General features: G+C 39.3%; 5 protein-coding genes and 2 non-coding genes across 8 annotated transcripts; 1 reads left to right on the top strand and 6 right to left on the bottom strand.

Moving 5' to 3' along the window:
- Positions 1–1,201: 1,201 nt before the first annotated feature.
- LOC125610019 lies at positions 1,202–6,708 on the top strand. Its single transcript, XM_048781666.1, has 3 exons — positions 1,202–2,250; positions 2,340–4,071; positions 4,129–6,708. The coding sequence occupies exons 1-3, from the start codon at positions 1,202–1,204 to the stop codon at positions 6,706–6,708; spliced, it is 5,361 nt and encodes a 1,786-aa protein (XP_048637623.1).
- Positions 6,709–8,481: 1,773 nt separating this feature from the next.
- On the bottom strand, positions 8,482–9,839 carry LOC106407439 (60S ribosomal protein L22-3). Its single transcript, XM_048735184.1, has 3 exons — positions 9,385–9,839; positions 8,980–9,228; positions 8,482–8,852 (listed from the first exon to the last, which is right to left on the bottom strand). The coding sequence occupies exons 2-3, from the start codon at positions 9,207–9,209 to the stop codon at positions 8,708–8,710; spliced, it is 375 nt and encodes a 124-aa protein (XP_048591141.1). The 5' UTR covers positions 9,210–9,228; positions 9,385–9,839; the 3' UTR covers positions 8,482–8,707.
- On the bottom strand, positions 9,678–9,841 carry LOC125575997. Its single transcript, XR_007314536.1, has one exon. It is a non-coding gene; the product is annotated as a U1 spliceosomal RNA (small nuclear RNA).
- A 223-nt stretch (positions 9,842–10,064) lies between these two features.
- Positions 10,065–11,285, bottom strand: BNAC07G28230D. The gene is made up of 3 exons (XM_013788482.3): positions 11,109–11,285; positions 10,840–10,930; positions 10,065–10,394 (listed from the first exon to the last, which is right to left on the bottom strand). The coding sequence occupies exons 1-3, from the start codon at positions 11,176–11,178 to the stop codon at positions 10,265–10,267; spliced, it is 291 nt and encodes a 96-aa protein (XP_013643936.2). The 5' UTR covers positions 11,179–11,285; the 3' UTR covers positions 10,065–10,264.
- Positions 11,286–11,532: 247 nt separating this feature from the next.
- LOC106407275 (replication factor C subunit 3) lies at positions 11,533–14,765 on the bottom strand. The gene is made up of 11 exons (XM_013848111.3): positions 14,516–14,765; positions 14,326–14,436; positions 14,094–14,126; positions 13,586–13,754; positions 13,108–13,289; positions 12,589–12,725; positions 12,386–12,484; positions 12,242–12,311; positions 12,087–12,161; positions 11,893–11,938; positions 11,533–11,781 (listed from the first exon to the last, which is right to left on the bottom strand). Exons 1-11 carry the CDS (start codon positions 14,597–14,599, stop codon positions 11,723–11,725), a joined length of 1,065 nt encoding a protein of 354 aa, XP_013703565.2. The 5' UTR covers positions 14,600–14,765; the 3' UTR covers positions 11,533–11,722.
- A 204-nt stretch (positions 14,766–14,969) lies between these two features.
- Positions 14,970–16,760, bottom strand: LOC125575912 (sm-like protein LSM4). Of its 2 annotated transcripts, none has more exons than XM_048735185.1 (8): positions 16,562–16,760; positions 16,449–16,488; positions 16,312–16,353; positions 16,039–16,137; positions 15,840–15,917; positions 15,481–15,517; positions 15,276–15,383; positions 14,970–15,194 (listed from the first exon to the last, which is right to left on the bottom strand). In XM_048735185.1, exons 2-8 carry the CDS (start codon positions 16,449–16,451, stop codon positions 15,172–15,174), a joined length of 390 nt encoding a protein of 129 aa, XP_048591142.1. In that variant the 5' UTR covers positions 16,452–16,488; positions 16,562–16,760; the 3' UTR covers positions 14,970–15,171. The 2 variants fall into 2 exon arrangements, with proteins under 2 accessions (XP_048591142.1, XP_048591143.1); XM_048735186.1 differs by having other exon boundaries at positions 16,585–16,698.
- On the bottom strand, positions 15,668–15,776 carry LOC125576013. Its single transcript, XR_007314549.1, has one exon. It is a non-coding gene; the product is annotated as a small nucleolar RNA snoR127 (small nucleolar RNA).
- Positions 16,761–16,773: the final 13 nt, after the last annotated feature.

The following is a 16,773-nucleotide window of genomic DNA, read 5'->3' on the forward strand; positions in this document are numbered from 1 at the left end:
ACATTACATTTTTTATTATATAGTTTTTTCTTGTATAGACCAATTACATGTAACGTCATTATCAAATAATATTAGAAAGTGATAATAGTATATGTTTTATTTTATGCACATATCTTGTGGTGAAAAAAAAGTGCTCGCATTATATTATTGCGGTGCTTGACAAAAACATGAGTTTTATTTATACTAACAGTTATAGATTACTTACGAGATAACCAAGATTTTTTTAAGAAAAACATAATAAAATATATATTATCAGATAGTATATATTATAGTATGTGTACATTGTCACATATTTTATTCTCTTGATTATGAACATTGTCACCAGTCTATTATTGTATGTGAACATTGTCTTATTTGATGTTTGAAACAAATATATTTTTAATGATTTTGTTATATAGTAAATCAAAGATTCATAATTTTTGGTTAATAGTAACAGTGTTTCATATAGTTTCTCTCTTTGATACACTGATAATTGGATAAACTATTTAACATAGGGTTTTTTTACTTTGTAAAGTTATATGATATTAACTATAAAGTAAAACCATAATATATTCCACCATGTTCATGTTCGTGTTTATATATGAATTGTATATGGTTAACATGCATGCTTAATCTTATACATATGGAGATGTCAAATATAAAAAAAAAATTCGAGAGAACATATATATATGGCATTATTTTCGTTCATAAATTTCTCTGTTAATGTGACTGAAGGTTGTGAAGGAGTCAAAACAATTATCATATGAAAATTAGAAGAAATGTATGTATTAACATGATCAACAGACCTCCAATGCAGAGCTCTCTAGCTTAAGGCGATTCCGATATCTCCTTTTCGCAATAACTTTCCTTTTATTTCCCTCGTCGTGAGTGGCTTTCAATTACCGGCCCTTGGCTACGGTATCTCTTCTAAGGAAAGTAATCGCATACTCCCTTTTTTACCAAAATTATTTCCTTTTCCTCTGGTATCATAAAAGCCTTGTAAGACAACTCTTTCCTAAAGTGTTTCTTGTCTACCAAGAGTTTCCTTTTTCCCATGATTTCCCTAAAAATTGTCTCCGAATTTTGCTCTATCAATAGGAAATTCTCGTCAATTACGCTTGATCTTCTTCCAGAAAATATTCTCCTCCGGTGCACTACTTTCTCTGCTTCCGGTGAGATTTGGATTTTCATGGCTGATCTACTACACAAAGCAATCGGCGCGATGTCTCTTGAAGAAGAGGAACCCTTGGACCTTGGCAATGACCCTAGCTACAGAGTCTTGGATGAAAACGCAACAAGTCTGATGGGGCGACTGTTGAATCCTGAGTGTCAATCAATGTCACGTATGATTGATTACATGCCCACAGCATGGAGGGTGACTGGTAGAGTTAGAGGTATTGCGTTATCAAGAGATCGGTTTCAGTTTATATTTCAGAGGGAAGAGGATCTACTTACGGTGCTAAACGACAGACCGTGGTCTTACAACCATTGGGCCATGGCGCTGGAGCGGTGGACTGCTTCTCCTCCCGAAGATTTTCTGCATTATATGATGCTTTGGATCCGTATGCGGAACATTCCGGCGGAATTTTTCACAACAAAAACAATGCTGAAGTTAGCTTCGGAAATAGGAGAGGTTGAAGAGCTAGCGTATGATCCGAAAGTTTCTCATACAAAGGAATACATCAGGGCTCTGATAACATTCAAAACAGATAACCCTTTGAAAGCCTCAAGGAAGTTAACTATTCCGGGAGAAGTGATCACCATTGAGTTTGAATATGAGAAAATTCATAAGAGGTGTTTCCACTGTCTTCGTATGACCCATGAGAAGATCAGATGCCCTCTGCTTAGACGTGGGAGTAACAGAGATAGTTCACATAGTCTGGCTCGTGTATTGGAAACAAACTCAAGAGGCTCAGCTCTTGTGGCTGAATCTACTCGGAACCATCAAGCATCTAAACCACCAAACATGAGAGCTGAACCTTTGGAAAGTCCCCCAGGTTTTCCTCTGTTGTTTCTGGAGTTGTCAAATCAGGACCGGAAAATGGCTATGCTGTATATCTCGCATTCAGATGACACGGAAAGGCTCGCGAGAATTGAAAGAGTTAAGCAAGGAATAGCTGAAACACTGGAGAATCCCTCAGTTAGGCTCCCAAAAATTACTCAGAATTTGGATAAAGGGAAAGGCCATGTCTTCGACTTCTCGGAACCGTCTGGAAAACGTCTCCAGTTATCTGGTAGAGACCATGTGGAACTGCCGCTGAACATGGAGAGGTTAGACAACGAAACAGAGTCTGCTTCCTCCTCTGCCCCCATTCACACTTTCTCTGCGCCAGCTCTGGTTACAACGGGTTTTCACTTAGGCCCCTCCTCGGAGGGGCGAGTCCACGGAAACCAGAGTACGGTAAAATCTCAGAGGAGACGCCCACCCTCATGGAAGAGAAAGACTCAGGCCAAACAAGACAAAGGAGCATCTGCTCTCTCAGCAAACCCAACAGCAGTGTATTCACAAGTGATGAAGAGGAAATCGGTTTGTCCTCTACTATCGTCCGAAAACAAAACCCCAAAAACCTCAGAACCTACGGTGGCTTCCGTATTGAAGCCGCTGCTTCCCCAATGAGCATATTGAGCTGGAACTGTCAAGGAGCAGGAAGCACCGAGACAGTTCAACAAATTCGAGAATACCGTCGAAAGTACTTTCCGGATTTTCTTTTTCTGATGGAAACTAAGCAACGTTTTGAATATGTGAATGGTTTGAAGAAAAGTTTGGGCTACGACCTAGTTACGGTGGAACCAGAGGGTTTGAGCGGTGGTTTGGCAGTGATGTGGAAGGATAGCTACCAAGTTGACGTAATTTCTAAGGATAAAAGGATCATTGACCTAAAAGTCTCGATAGGGTCCACGTTCTTCTTCCTTAGTTGTGTATATGGTGATCCTGTTAGAGCAAGAAGAAGGGAGGTGTGGGATCGTCTCTCGACTCTGGGGTTGAGACGCGATGAAGCATGGCTACTAGCCGGGGATTTCAATGAACTAGTCTCTAACGACGAGAAGAGTGGAGGTGCGGTTAGGGAAGAGTCCAGTTTCTGGGATTTTAAAAACATGATACAAAACTGTAAACTCAAAGATGTGAGCTACACTGGAATCAGTCTTTCCTGGGGAGGTTGGAGAGAGAAGGTATGGGTCCAATGTCGCCTTGACAGAAGCTTTGGGAACAGTGAATGGTTCTCATTATTTCCACGTTCGAACATGGAATATCTTGAGCTGTGGGCGTCGGATCATAGGCCAATACGCATCTGTTTTGCTTTGGAAAAAGATGAGCCTAGTAAAGGTAGATTCTTCTTTGACAAGAGAATGCTATCAAGAGAAGGTTTTGAGGATCTAGTCCGACGAAGTTGGGAGGGTGATGGAGACAATCAGAGTAATACTATGGACCGCATTGGTCGTTGCCGTCGAAAGATCATGGAGTGGAGAAAAAGAGCTAATCTAAACTCAAAAGAGAAGATCGTGCAACTAAGAGCCTCTCTAGAGAAGGAGGTTGTCAAGGTCTATCCTTCTTACCGGTTGATGCAAAGACTGAAGCAGGAACTGGCTGCTGCTCTTAGGGAGGAAGAATTATTTTGGAGGCAAAAATGCCGTGAGGAATGGTTGAAAGGTGGGGACAAGAACACGAGATATTTTCATAATTGTGTGAAAGGACGTCGTATTCAGAACCGAGTTTTGATGTTGCTGGACGATACAGATCAAGAGCACTTCTCTGAAGGCGCCAAGGGACACTTAGCCGTGGAATACTTCAGAGATTTGTTCTCTAGTTCTAATCCCTTTGATCTAGAAACTCTGTTTCAAGGGTTTGAGAGAAGAGTAACGACTGCTATGAACTCTCGACTCACAGCTCCAATTTTGGACGGAGAAATCAGGGATGCGGCTTTCTGCGTAAAAGGTAGCAGTGCTCCTGGTGAGGATGGCTTGACTGGGATATTTTACCAAAAATTCTGGCATATTATTGGCCCTAGTATCTCGGAGGACATCAGGAACTTTTTCCAGACTGCTATTATACCGGAAGGTTGGAATCATACTCAACTCAGCTTACTTCCCAAGGTATCCAAGCCGGAGAGAATGAAAGATATGAGGCCTATAAGTCTTTGCTAAGTACAGTACAAGATCATCTCCAAAATCCTATGCAACAGACTCAAACTCATTCTTCCTGAGATCATCTCGGAGACTCAAGGGGCGTTTGTTTCTGGCAGGCTCATCTCCGATAACATCATCATCGCCCATGAGATGATTCATGGCCTACGTACTAACGAAGCAATCGCTTCTGATTGGATGGCGATTAAAACAGACATGTCAAAGGCATATGACAGAGTGGAATGGAACTTTCTAGAGGTGTTGATGGAAAAGATGGGTTTCGATCGAAGCTGGATCAGATGGATCATGGCGTGTGTCAACTCAGTAACATTCTCGGTTCTTCTAAATGGCAATTCTCATGGCTTCATCAGACCTGAGCGAGGTATTAGGCAAGGGGATCCATTGTCTCCATTCCTATTTATACTATGTGCGGAAGCACTAGTGAGCAAACTCAATCAATCGGAAGCGGCTGGCTTTTTACATGGAATCAAATTGGCTACTTCATGTCCATCAGTGCATCACTTGTTATTTGCCGATGACAGTTTACTGTTATGTAAGGCTTCAGAAACAGAAGCTAAGGAGATCATGCAGTGCATTCAGGCGTATGGTGAAGCATCGAGACAATTGGTGAATTTTCAAAAATCTTCGATCATTTTTGGTGCGAAGGTTACAGAGGAAGCAAAGTTGAGGGTTCGCGAGATCACAGGCATTCTTTCGGAAGGGGGTGAAGGGTCTTATCTCGGGCTTCCAGAGTGCTTTAGTGGTTCCAAAAAGAAGCTATTGAGCTTCATCAAAGAAAAGCTTCAAGGACGACTTAAAGGTTGGTTCTCTAAAGCGCTTTCCCAAGGTGGTAAGGAGATTCTCCTTAAGTCAGTGGGGCTCGCCTTACCCATCTTTGCAATGTCTTGTTTTAAACTCCCCAAAGATGTATGTGCAAAGCTTACAAGTGCGATGATAGAGTTCTGGTGGAGCAGTGGAAATAACCGGAAGAAAATCTCATGGGTGGCGTGGCAAAAACTATGTAAAGATAAAGAAGCGGGAGGTTTGGGATTTAAAGAGCTGGAAAAATTTAATCAATCCTTGTTGGCCAAGCAAGCGTGGAGAATATGGGACAAGCCGGAATCTCTGGTTGCTCGTATTCTCAGACACCGTTATTTCCGTAATTCTGATTTCCTCGATAGTGGGTTGGGTTCACGGCCGTCGTACGCCTGGAGAAGCATATTGCACGGTAGGGACCTTCTAAAAAGGGGTCTAGTCCGGGTAGTGGGTGACGGTAATGACACCATGGTGTGGACAGATAACTGGCTGATCGCTCCTCTCCCAAGATCTCCACGTTATCGCCAAGATGCAGTGGTAGACTTGACGCTTCGAGTTGGTGACTTATTGTCGGATGATTCCAATGTGTGGGACATAAGGAAACTCCGAGAGGTGATCGATGATGAGGACATCCCACTCATTCTGCAAATCAAAACGCAAAGAGGAAAGAATGACATGCTGAGGTCGGGTTTCTCAAGAAATGGTGTATATGATTCCAAGAGTGGCTATAAGCTACTAGAGAGCATTACTGAACTTGAGTCTGCACAACCGAGGCCTTTGCCTCCTCTGGAGAAACAACTTTGGCGAGACTTGTGGAAATCAAAAACATCCCCTAAGCTAAGACATTTTCTCTGGCGTGTCATGTCAGGAGCTCTGGCAGTAAAACAACAATTAAGCGCACGAGGTATTCCAGTAAATCCTTGCTGTCCTTTATGCCGACAGGGCCCTGAATCGATTTGTCATATGCTCTTCCACTGCCCCTCAGCGAAAGAAGTATGGGAACGATCGTCGATTCCATTACCCCCAGCTGGTTTCTCCCCCACCTCAGTGTTCCTAAACCTTCACTATCTTCTCGCTTGTAGTAAAAAAAGCTCAGTAGATCCAAAGCTGCGTCTTGCCTTTCCTTGGATCCTTTGGCATATCTGGAAGAACCGCAACCTGTTCTGTTTCGAGCAGCGGAGCAATAGTGCAGAAATTATTCTTAGCAGGGCTTTGGAGGAGGCCTCGGTCTGGCTCCAGCTTAATGCATATGTTCCGGCGGACCCTCCTGCAATGGAGCTTGAGGTAGAAGACTCAAATTCATGGAAAAAACCACCGTCCACCACTGTCAAATGCAATGTGGGTTCTGCTTGGTCAGCAAGTAACAGCACAAGTGGGGCAGCATGGATATTAAGGAATTCAGAAGGGGAAGCGATTTTACATAGTAGACGTTCCTTTGTGGGTGTTCGTTCCCAACTGGAAGCAGACCTGATCGCTCATGTATGGACTTCAGAGGCACTTAGTGACTTGAAGTTAAATAGAGTGATTCTGGAGACATCTTCCTCTCAACTTCCACAGTTTCTGGCCTTACACGCGGTACCTCGGACTTTACATATCTTATGGAAGAGGCTTCGGAAAGCATTGGATCATATCAAGTGTCGCCATTTCCTAGTACGAAAGGAATGTAATAGAGTGGCCACGACTATCGCAACAAGTGCCCTACAAAGTCAGTGGCACCAATCCTACATATCGGCGAAGGGGCCAAGATGGTTGAATGCTTGTATCAGAAGGGAAGCATCTCACGCTACCTAGGAACCTATCTATCATGTACCTTGACGATCCATGAAGACCGTTGAGCAGGAAGAAGTCTATAAGTTTTCTTTTCCCGTTGTTTTGAGTGTTATGTGCCTAATAGCACTTTCATTTCTGTTTCTTGTTGTTGACAATTCCTTCTTGACATCCGTTTGGTTGTCTGTCCTTATGGACACATTGACAAAAAAAAAAAAAAAACATGATCAGTGTTTATTGTATAAATAGTTTATTAATAAAGCAAGCCATTAATTGTAAGAGTGACAAATTAGGTGGCATTAATTCTCGACAAAAATATACGCAAATTATGTGATCACAGAAATATTTTAGGCATAGTTAGAGTCAATCCTACATTCGTATAAAAGTTAGAATAAATTTATGGTTCGAAACTTTTTCCGTAAATACAGTTAAGTACATTTCCTATATTAATCGTGTACAATGTAAGTATCGATAAAACATCAGCACTTCTTTATAAACATCAATCTTTGGTCTCATTCATTCCATTCCATCCCAAGCATAAACTGATGTTATAACAACTTCTAAGATGGTTTTGAACCGTTATTGGTTTAAACAAGCTGGTCTCGATTTTGTTTTTCATATATTAACGATTATATGACTGATTGTATTCAAAAGGAGGTCCATATTAAATTAAAAATAAAATCTCTTAACTTAAGCACCAAGACTTTTAATTTTGAAATTAACATTAATGGTAATAGGAGTTTATTTAGTCTATATACAAACTCAAATCCGGTTAAGTTATAGTCAAACAAAATTTGAATGTGATCACCATTTATGGTAATTCGGAAATCAACATTAATAGTAATATGAGTTTATTTAGTCAATATATAAAACTCAAGTCTTGTTAAATTTATAGTCAAATATAATTTTTTAATGTTATTGCCTATATTTTATTTCCTTGCATTTAATACTTTCCAAAATGAGGGATCAAACAATAAGGGACTTCTTAGATTGATTTTTCGGATTGATTCTCGAATTGAATTGAGGCAATCTAAACCCTAACAATTGTGAATATATAAATATCATACTAAACTTCTAGTTACGATATCACAACCGAGAACAGAAACAGAAAATGAGTGCCATGAATTTCATCTCCGATTTGAAACCAAAAAAGTCTATGTGTCATAATAATGACCCATATTTTTACATGTATGTCTTGATCCGCTCACTTAATTTGGCAACTATTATTATTAAAAATCTTTCTTCTATTTTTAGGAATTCTGCGAAACAGTGTAAAATTGTGAAAAATTATAACATATTAGTCTATTAAAAAGACTATTACTTTTAATTATTTTATTTTCATTTAATCATGATAGCAAAGTATACACCGGAAAGTTCAAACTCTTTGTTTTTAATTGATCTATATATCAAAAGTTATAAAATTGTGTCATATAACATGTATTATTTGTTACTATGATTTTTTTTAATACTTATAAATTGATAATTATAATTTTTTTTAATCCGTTCATGGGTTATCAACTAGTTCAATAGTATAACATTCTTTTCACTGCCCATACCATTTTTTAGGACTACTGACTTCTTTGTTCAAATGTAGTGGTAAAACAAACAATGACACCAATCTAAACAACTGAATCCAAAGTTCCAAACCCATAACTGAGTGAAGAACACGAATCACTTTATTTAAGACCACGATCAAACCATATACTACAATTGTATATACTCTCTGCTTGTATAGACCATTTAACTTGACCAACATCTATACTCCAATTGTATAATCTTTCTGCTTGTAGCATCATCAACGAAATAAATTTTGGAACGAAAGATTTGCAAACTCCACTCGGTTTACCGAAATAACCGTCTGGAAAAAAAAAACAAGACTCCATAGAAGCTCAAATGCGCAGTAACAAACCAAAGTGTATCCCTTCAACCAAACTAGATAATATCTAACCAGAACAGAGACAATCGTAGTAGAATCAAAAACCAACTAAGATGAAGAGATGATCAGAAAAAAATCTTGGTTTATTTAGTCTTCTTCCTCAGCTTCGTTCTCAGCAATGTTGAAGTACCTCAACTCATAGAGGTTACGGTCCTTGTTGGCTGCAATCACTCTGAGCCAATCTCTGACATTGTGCTTCTTCAGGTACTTCTTTGTCAAGTACTTGAGGTATCTACACATATACAGATAACAAACCACGTTAACTTAGAGAGATTGACTAAACTCAATAATCAAACAATTGTGCTCAAGATAACTTAAAGAGATTCTACAGCTAAGACTGGTGTAGATTTTAATCAAACCTCTTGGAGAATTGGCCATCAGAGGTGACGGTGATCTTGTTCTTGTCACGAGTGATTGAGACAGTATCACCGAGAGCACCAGCTTTGCCACCAACCTTAATCCTCTCCTGAAGAAACTTCTCTAAGGAAGCAATCTCCATGATCTTGTCATCAACAGGCTTAGAACAATCAATGGTGAAGGAAACTCCCTTCTTCTTTCCCTTTGGAGCTGCTGCACTTCCACGACTCATTTTCACACCTCTCTTCTTTCTACATTCAAAAACATATTGGCCATTCATATAATGCTGAAAAAAACGATAAACTAAATTCGTTCCTTCTCTTCTCTGTCGGAACACTTCTACAACATACATCAATACTGGAAAAGGTTGTTTTAAGTTGAAAGAGTGACGATGAAAGCGTACGTACCTGTAGGACAATGCTGGAAGATGGAACTGCGGCGTCTTCTGATCTTGAAAGAGAAGAAGAAGATGTTGTGTCTAGGGTTTAAGGCTCTATTGTAATTCAGGCCCACATAATTTTTAGAAATGTAAGTCTCAGTAACCGTTTTCTTATAATGGGCCGAAAGAAAAACACCTACATGATACTTCTGACGTTGGATTGTTAAGTTAACTTTTTTGGAACATAGGAACATACAAGACTTTGCTTTACTTCAGCTAAGTAAGTTTGTCCAACAAAAAATTAGAAACTGATAATAGATGGTAGGAGCCGCGCGAACGCAAGCTCCCTCTGCCACAAATAATGACACAGGCTCTCCCGCTTGGGGAGACCTTAGGCTAAGCGCCCCTCCTCAGAGTGCAATGGAGGTCACTAGCCTAGGCCACTCATCTTCTTGATCATGAGTTGACCCTGTCCAGGTAAGTGATTTGCTTGTACACTCCACTTCCTTTCTTATACTCTCCTTCGCGAGTCGTTCTTTCTAGGTCTAAGCGATGTGGGACAACTGAAACCACTGGCACAAGCCTGAAATGGGTTGGGAATTAAACGCATGGGCCGGACACAAAGGCCCATTAAATGAAAAATTTGGGGAATGTGTCGAAAGAAAGATAAGGAGAGAGGAATATGAAGAAAATAATAAAATCAACTCATAAGCGGAATGGAAGTCCAATTTTATTCATATAACTTTCTGCAAGTACCTCTTACATTTTAGCATACCGTATTTTGCAAACAATCGCCAAGTTTGCGGGGATTATATAACCCAGAGTTAATGAAAAAATGTCACTAGCAACAGTATGCCTACAGTAACAGAATAGGCATCAGCCAATGCATGATAAATAAAGAAGTTTTTTTAGTCTTTAGTCAAGTTGTCGGGCTTGAGAAATTTGGGGTAGCGATCGGTGGCTCCAGTTTTGTGATCGTAGTACTCCACTGCAGCTGCTCCAGCTAGAGCGGCTAATGTCAGAGCCTGCGCGTGTAGCCTGAGAATATAACCCAATACACAAAACGTGTGAGAGATGTAGTGGTCAAGAATACTATACTTAACTATCAACATTATCATATTAAATTCAGTAAAGCAGAGACTTGCATCATGGTGAAATTGTGATGCATCCTAAATGTTTCTTCAATAATATGTTAACAAGTTCAAAACACGCGTATTGGAAAGCATATTGTATATGAGATGATACACATCAGAGACTCAATTTGTTGTTGTGAGAATGAGCATTATACATCTAACCAGTTAAAAGAAATGAAGAAACAAAAGTAGAACGAAGGATAATTATTCATTTAGAGACTCTCAAGCGCGCGCACACACAGATAAAGAGGAGTAACAATACTTTAAGAGAATACAGAAAAACATAACTAACTTAATTAGATGCATGTTTCTTAACCATTAAAAAAGGGAGATAGTAAGAACAAAGATACCTGGCGTGGATGATTCGGACACTGGTTTTCATACCAGGTTTAGACCAGTTGTAGGCGATTGAACCAGAGATCCCACTCAGCCATAAACAACCTGCCAAGAGCCGAGAGCTAAGATCAAACCATAACACACACGCGTTTGCGTCACCGAGGATGTGAAGCAACTAGGAACTTTCGATTACTTTAGCAAAAAAAATTGAGATCTAAACATTTCGGATGAACACGACATATATAACCAACAGATCTATAAAACAGTCGATTGTGATTATTACCGACGGTACGAAGCTTGTGTTCTACGATCCATTCCCTTATCTCTGCTATTTTTGTCTTTGATTCCGCCATTGCTGTTAAAGAAATGAAATTCGGAAGAAGAGGGTAAGAAACAAAAAAAGAAAAGAAAAGAGATTGAAGAGTAGACAAAGCGCGTTTGGCCGTGGCTTTAAAAGCCGACCAAAGGCGGAAAATTCTAAGGAAGAGAAAACCAATTTGCTAACTTGCGCTTCATTCCCGCTGTTACACGTGTCATTTCGTTACTTGTAGCTAAATTTTATTTAGTAAACCGTGTGTTCTCTTTATTTAGCTCGTATGCATGGACCCTATTAGACATTTTCAGAGCTCGAGCGGAAGAGTTCTCCCATTGTGATCAATGCTATTAATGGAGTTTCTTAGCACTGGCCCGAGCCAATAATTAGCTACTGATCAACAAAACCGATTCCATAGTGATTGAAAATAAGACCGTTCAAGTCTAACGAAGACGGTAAAGAAATAAACATCCACCCACCAAACCTTAGTTTCAAGAGCCTCGAAAACATAGCATTAAAAGAAAAAACACAGTACAACAAAAGCCTGTCCTCTTTTTCCTGGATTTGGAGCCATCCTTCTTTCTCTACCCAAATGTTGAGATGAGGAAGTTCTTGTATATGCTCATAAACTTGGCCACAAATGCTGCAGAGTTATCACCCCAACATCATTTCATCATCACCCATGACAAAAATGTAAGAAGATGATTTTCTTTCTTTAAATGTAACCCAAATGCAAATGAAGAATTTTATATACCTTCTATGTGAAATATGGCTTTCTGACCTAACCTCATCCGATGTTCCTGTAACAAGGAGCCATATACATCATCAATAGAGCCCATCACATCACATCAAATCAAATCAAATAACTAGAGGCTCAGTATCAAATGAGAGAAAATATGTCGAGACATTGCATCGGAGAAATAAAACTCTCAGGAGCGGTAAACTTACATAATATGCGGCCCAGTGGCAGACTTCAAGCTTCAGCTCTGAGTCCAGTTTCCTCAGTAATTCATGAAGAAGCCTCTGCAGAAGTATAAAACTATGTGTAAAAAGAAAAGATAAAGGGACTACACGAATAATAGAACTGGGTTTTTGTTTGAAACCTTCAGTAAGACTTCTGGTGGAATGCAATTAACCAGCAGCTCGTATACCTTCCCGCGCACCTGAAACAAACTGAAGAAGCACACAAGAGAATGATTAGATCTATAATTTGCAAAGCTAAATGATTTACTAGAGTGAGTGCTAACCTTTTAGGGCTCTGTTCCCTCAGCATGTCAGTTGATATTTCAGCAACATACTCTTCCCAATCCATAGGAGATATCACTTGGTTATCTGTGAACGGATAGCTACAACGAGAGAATCATGTTAATCATTTTCAGAAACATGAAACAGCAAAAGAAATCAATCAGGCTCATTGATTGTCTGCAGAGAGACAGTTAATGAAGCTTACTTTTGGACACGACAAGTCTCAAGTGACAGAATAGCTCTTCTAAGACTGCGATTTGATTTCTCGGCAATACGAACAGCAAAACCGTGGGGTAGTTGCAGGCTTTCTTTCTTTGCAACGAACTCCAACACTTTCACTATCTGGAAATAGAAAGCTACAATTTTGTAAACAATAATCTTGCATACATCTTTTTGCACGACTGCTAATTTAAGCAAACACTGAATCTCATGTCATCTTCCTAACAGCAACTACACATTCTTTAGATTATATTTTTAAATCACAGGAACAGACTTGCACATGACAGACATGCAACATAGGTACAAGTTTTAACTTGTGTTTTTGCCAGTCTAGTGAGAAGTGTAGGAAGACACAAATATGTAAGAATTGATTTCTGTAATGAGCTGATCTATAAGAAAAGCTAAATGTAATTTGAGAACTCCTATAGGATGGGCATTTAAAAGAAAATTTAGCTGGCTGATTATTTAAGCGAATAGTCTAGTGCGAGAGAAACGGTTTATCTACCTCTTCCTGCGAAGGTGCATTTATCCGCACATTGAGACAACGAGACTTGATGGCTTCTGTAACCTTTGAAGAACTGTTACAGCATAAGATGAGACGGCAAGATGAGCTATATTTCTCCATTGTTCTCCGCAGAGAATGTTGTGCTTCTCGTGAAAGCTTGTCAACTTCATTTAGTACCAACACTGCCAAAACCAAAAGAAAAAATCATGTGTTTTTGCACCGCCTATTACTTTTTTTTTTTGTATATCAGCCACCAACCAACTTAATTATGCGGAACAGTTAAACTAATTGGGCAGGGCATGGGCCAAAACTTGGACTAGAAAATATGTAAGAGACAAGGGATAAATTGATATATCTAAATGTATAGTGAAGACACTCAGTTGAACACGAAGCTTTAAATCTAGATATATGAGGCAACCATCTACTCCACTAGTGATAACTTTAGTGATATAGTCAAGCGGAAAACACTAATTCTTACCCTTATATCCCTTCTTTCCTTTGGTGTCAATTGGTCTGTTCTTGGCCATTTCTTTAATGATCTCTTGAACGATGTATCTGTCCTGAAAACCTGCATCACTTGGAGTAAGTTCCACATGGTTGGTGCTTGACAATGTTGTGAGCTCCAGATCAATAGTTCTACTCCCAGCCTGCATTTTCCAAAAGTTAACATAACATAAAGACAGAAACTTAAAAAATAAATATGAAAACAGATTATTAGACCAGCAACGAGGAACACAAGACTTTCACCGACAATTCTCACAACGTTGTCATGTTTGTTTTAATAGAATAATCTAGTCTAGAAGGACCACCAAAAGAAAATGATAGTAAACACAATTCACATCTATTAGTTCACATTTCACAAGAACAAGAATACACTGAAACAAGATTGACTGATCAATCCAACAAAAGGAAAAGACATTAAGCAGAGAGAAATTTAGAAGTAAAAAGCAAGGTAAACAGAAGAGAGAAAACCATGTACAACTCACATCAACTTTCCTTGCCCTATTCTCCACTTTCACCTGCAGAATGAAAATGAAAAGTAGCAATCAGAAGATGAACATCAATGCAAAGAAAAGATCAAAAGTTAGTACATGAACCACATCCCAACAAGCAAAAACAGACAGATTACTTTTCCTCAACAACAATAGGGTTCAAAGTCGTAAGCTTTTGCAATTATTACCAAACTAAACCCAGAAAACAAAAGGGAAAGAAGGATACCTTCTCGGCACTGGCACCATAAATCTGCTTGAGAAGCGCCATGATTAGGGTTTTCTTACCCGAACCTGACGGCCCATAGAAGAGCAAATGCGGACAATCTTGCTCCGTTACCTACGCCGAGAATCAAAATTCAGCTCCCAAAACATTCAAACAGCAAAATTTTGACCTAGCGCTCGAACAAAAGGCGTACCAATTTCTTGAGATTTTGAGCGATATCTTCATGAACGATGACCTTGTCGAGCGATTTAGGCCTATACTTGTCGACCCACAACATTGTGCTTACCACCTGAGAGGTCTGGGGAAGGCTATGGAAGTGGCGGGAAAGAAGTGAATCGTCTTCCCTCTTCTTCCTCCACTCTCTGCAGCTTCTTTGTGAAAGCGTCTTTAAGCTACTTCTTCGCTCTGCGCTTCTCTCCAAGTCTATATGCCTAGTTAAACCGAACCCTCCTTCTCTATTAGAGTCTTAAGAGTAAGTAGTTCGTGTAATGATCACACTCTACAGGAGTACAAAGCTCCAACTGGCTTGCTTTAAAATACATCACTGGTTTTGGAGATGCTTGACTTATAGAGAACATTTGTTTTTTGTTTGTTTGTCATCTGATAACTAAACCAAAGTATGACAAAGAAGTCGAAGAAATTAAAAGTGGTAAGATAAAAGCTTAGAACAGCTTGAATATTTATATTCAGCTCATTGTGATTTTTTTTTTTTGAAACACATTCAGTTCATTGTGATTAGTTTTATATATTCAGCTCAAAGATAAAATAAAAACAGACAAGAGAACTCTTAAAATGCGAGTGTGCAGCAGCAGCAAGAGATTGGATAGTCTTTTTATATAAGTTGTTGCATCAACCGCGGCCACGACCTGCTCCTGTTTTCACCACAAATTATAATTTAGCTTAAACCGAAGATCATCAAATATTTTGGTGAAATCTAGTAAAATCATCTTTACCTCTGTTGCCACTCATCTTCGCCATTGGAGCTCCTCGGCCACGGCCTCTGGCCCCTCCATCGTCCATACCACGTCCTCTCCCACGTCCAACCCCTGGTGGTTTTCTATCTGCATATATGTAACCATTGTTGATCTATTCTGTTAATTACCAAGAAGAGATTGTTTCTGTTTCAAAAGGCACCATGTAAACATGATAAAACTATACCTGTGCGGGTCTTCTCCTCCTGTACTTTATCAATCACCTGAAAAGAGAATACGCCAACATAAGTAAAAACAATCTAGGCACAACTGAAACAGGTTATGTCTGTCACATCTACATATCTAGAACTTTGTTAACCTAATATAATTGAACATAGAGGGGCTTCAAAAACACAACACAAGTGCGTCAGTAATCTGGTCAGGCAAAAACCATTCTCTGTGATATCTTCCAAGACGCGCTTCAACAAGAGGCATGTACCTTTTGGAGCACATATCTGATTTGGCTAAGCATCATCACTCCAGAGAAGAAAAGAAAAAGAATAAAACTAGATAAATCAAGAGGCATAGACTACAAGAGTATATTACCTCATCTGGAACTCGAAGGTACTTGATCGTGTTACCGCGGATGTAACACTCCGGCATCCTCCAAAACCTGTCTCCGTCCTAAAGCGTAAATCAAGCGACAAGCCAACACATCTTAGTGTCAAACCACACAAAATTACACGAGGAAATACAAAACAATATGGAAGTTTTCTATCAATATACGAAAGTAGAAGATGATAACCTTTGATGTGCAGATGACTTCACGAAGATGAATGTTCATCCACGTATCACAATTCACTAAATGCCCATTGTATGTCTCGCCATTCTTGAGCTCCACAAGCTACCACAAGGATTCAATCATCAAAAAGATGTAAACTTTGAAAGAAAAAGAAGTTCCTAGGCACACAACTTTCATATAGACTCCTAAAGCAACATCTCAAATTTGAACAATCCCCACTTAACTTCTGCTCCCTATATTACAAAACATATAATCAAAGGTTCAAATTTAACTCACCATGGGATGCCCTTGAGCAGTCTTGAGCAGCGAAAGAGGAAGCTACAAAAAAAAAATCAAAAACAAAAAGAGTCAAACTTTTTGAAGCTATACAGAAAAAAACTTAAGATACAGTATAAGCTCATCAAGCAACGTACCATCTTCTCGAATCAAAAGATTTAGAGATCCGTAAAGAAGCTAATCACAATAAAGAATACAATGTTAAACCCAAGCGCAAGAATCAATAGAGGAAAGAGAAGAAAACCCTTACAAATCGGAAGCAAAGAGAGAAACCTTGCTACCAGAAGATTGGCTTCCTCTTCAACTAAAGAAAGAGATCGAAGACGACGGACGGAGGCGGCGAAAATTTTCGAAATCGGATTCCTTTTTCTACCTCTCTTGTTGAGCTGAGTAGTCGAAAGATTTCTAATTAGGTCAAATAGGAAGCGTTTTGCGTTCGTATATTTTACTATAATATATAAT

The sequence above is a fragment of the Brassica napus genome, chromosome A6 (genome assembly GCF_020379485.1).
Source record: "Brassica napus cultivar Da-Ae chromosome A6, Da-Ae, whole genome shotgun sequence".
Lineage (NCBI taxonomy): Eukaryota > Viridiplantae > Streptophyta > Magnoliopsida > Brassicales > Brassicaceae > Brassica > Brassica napus.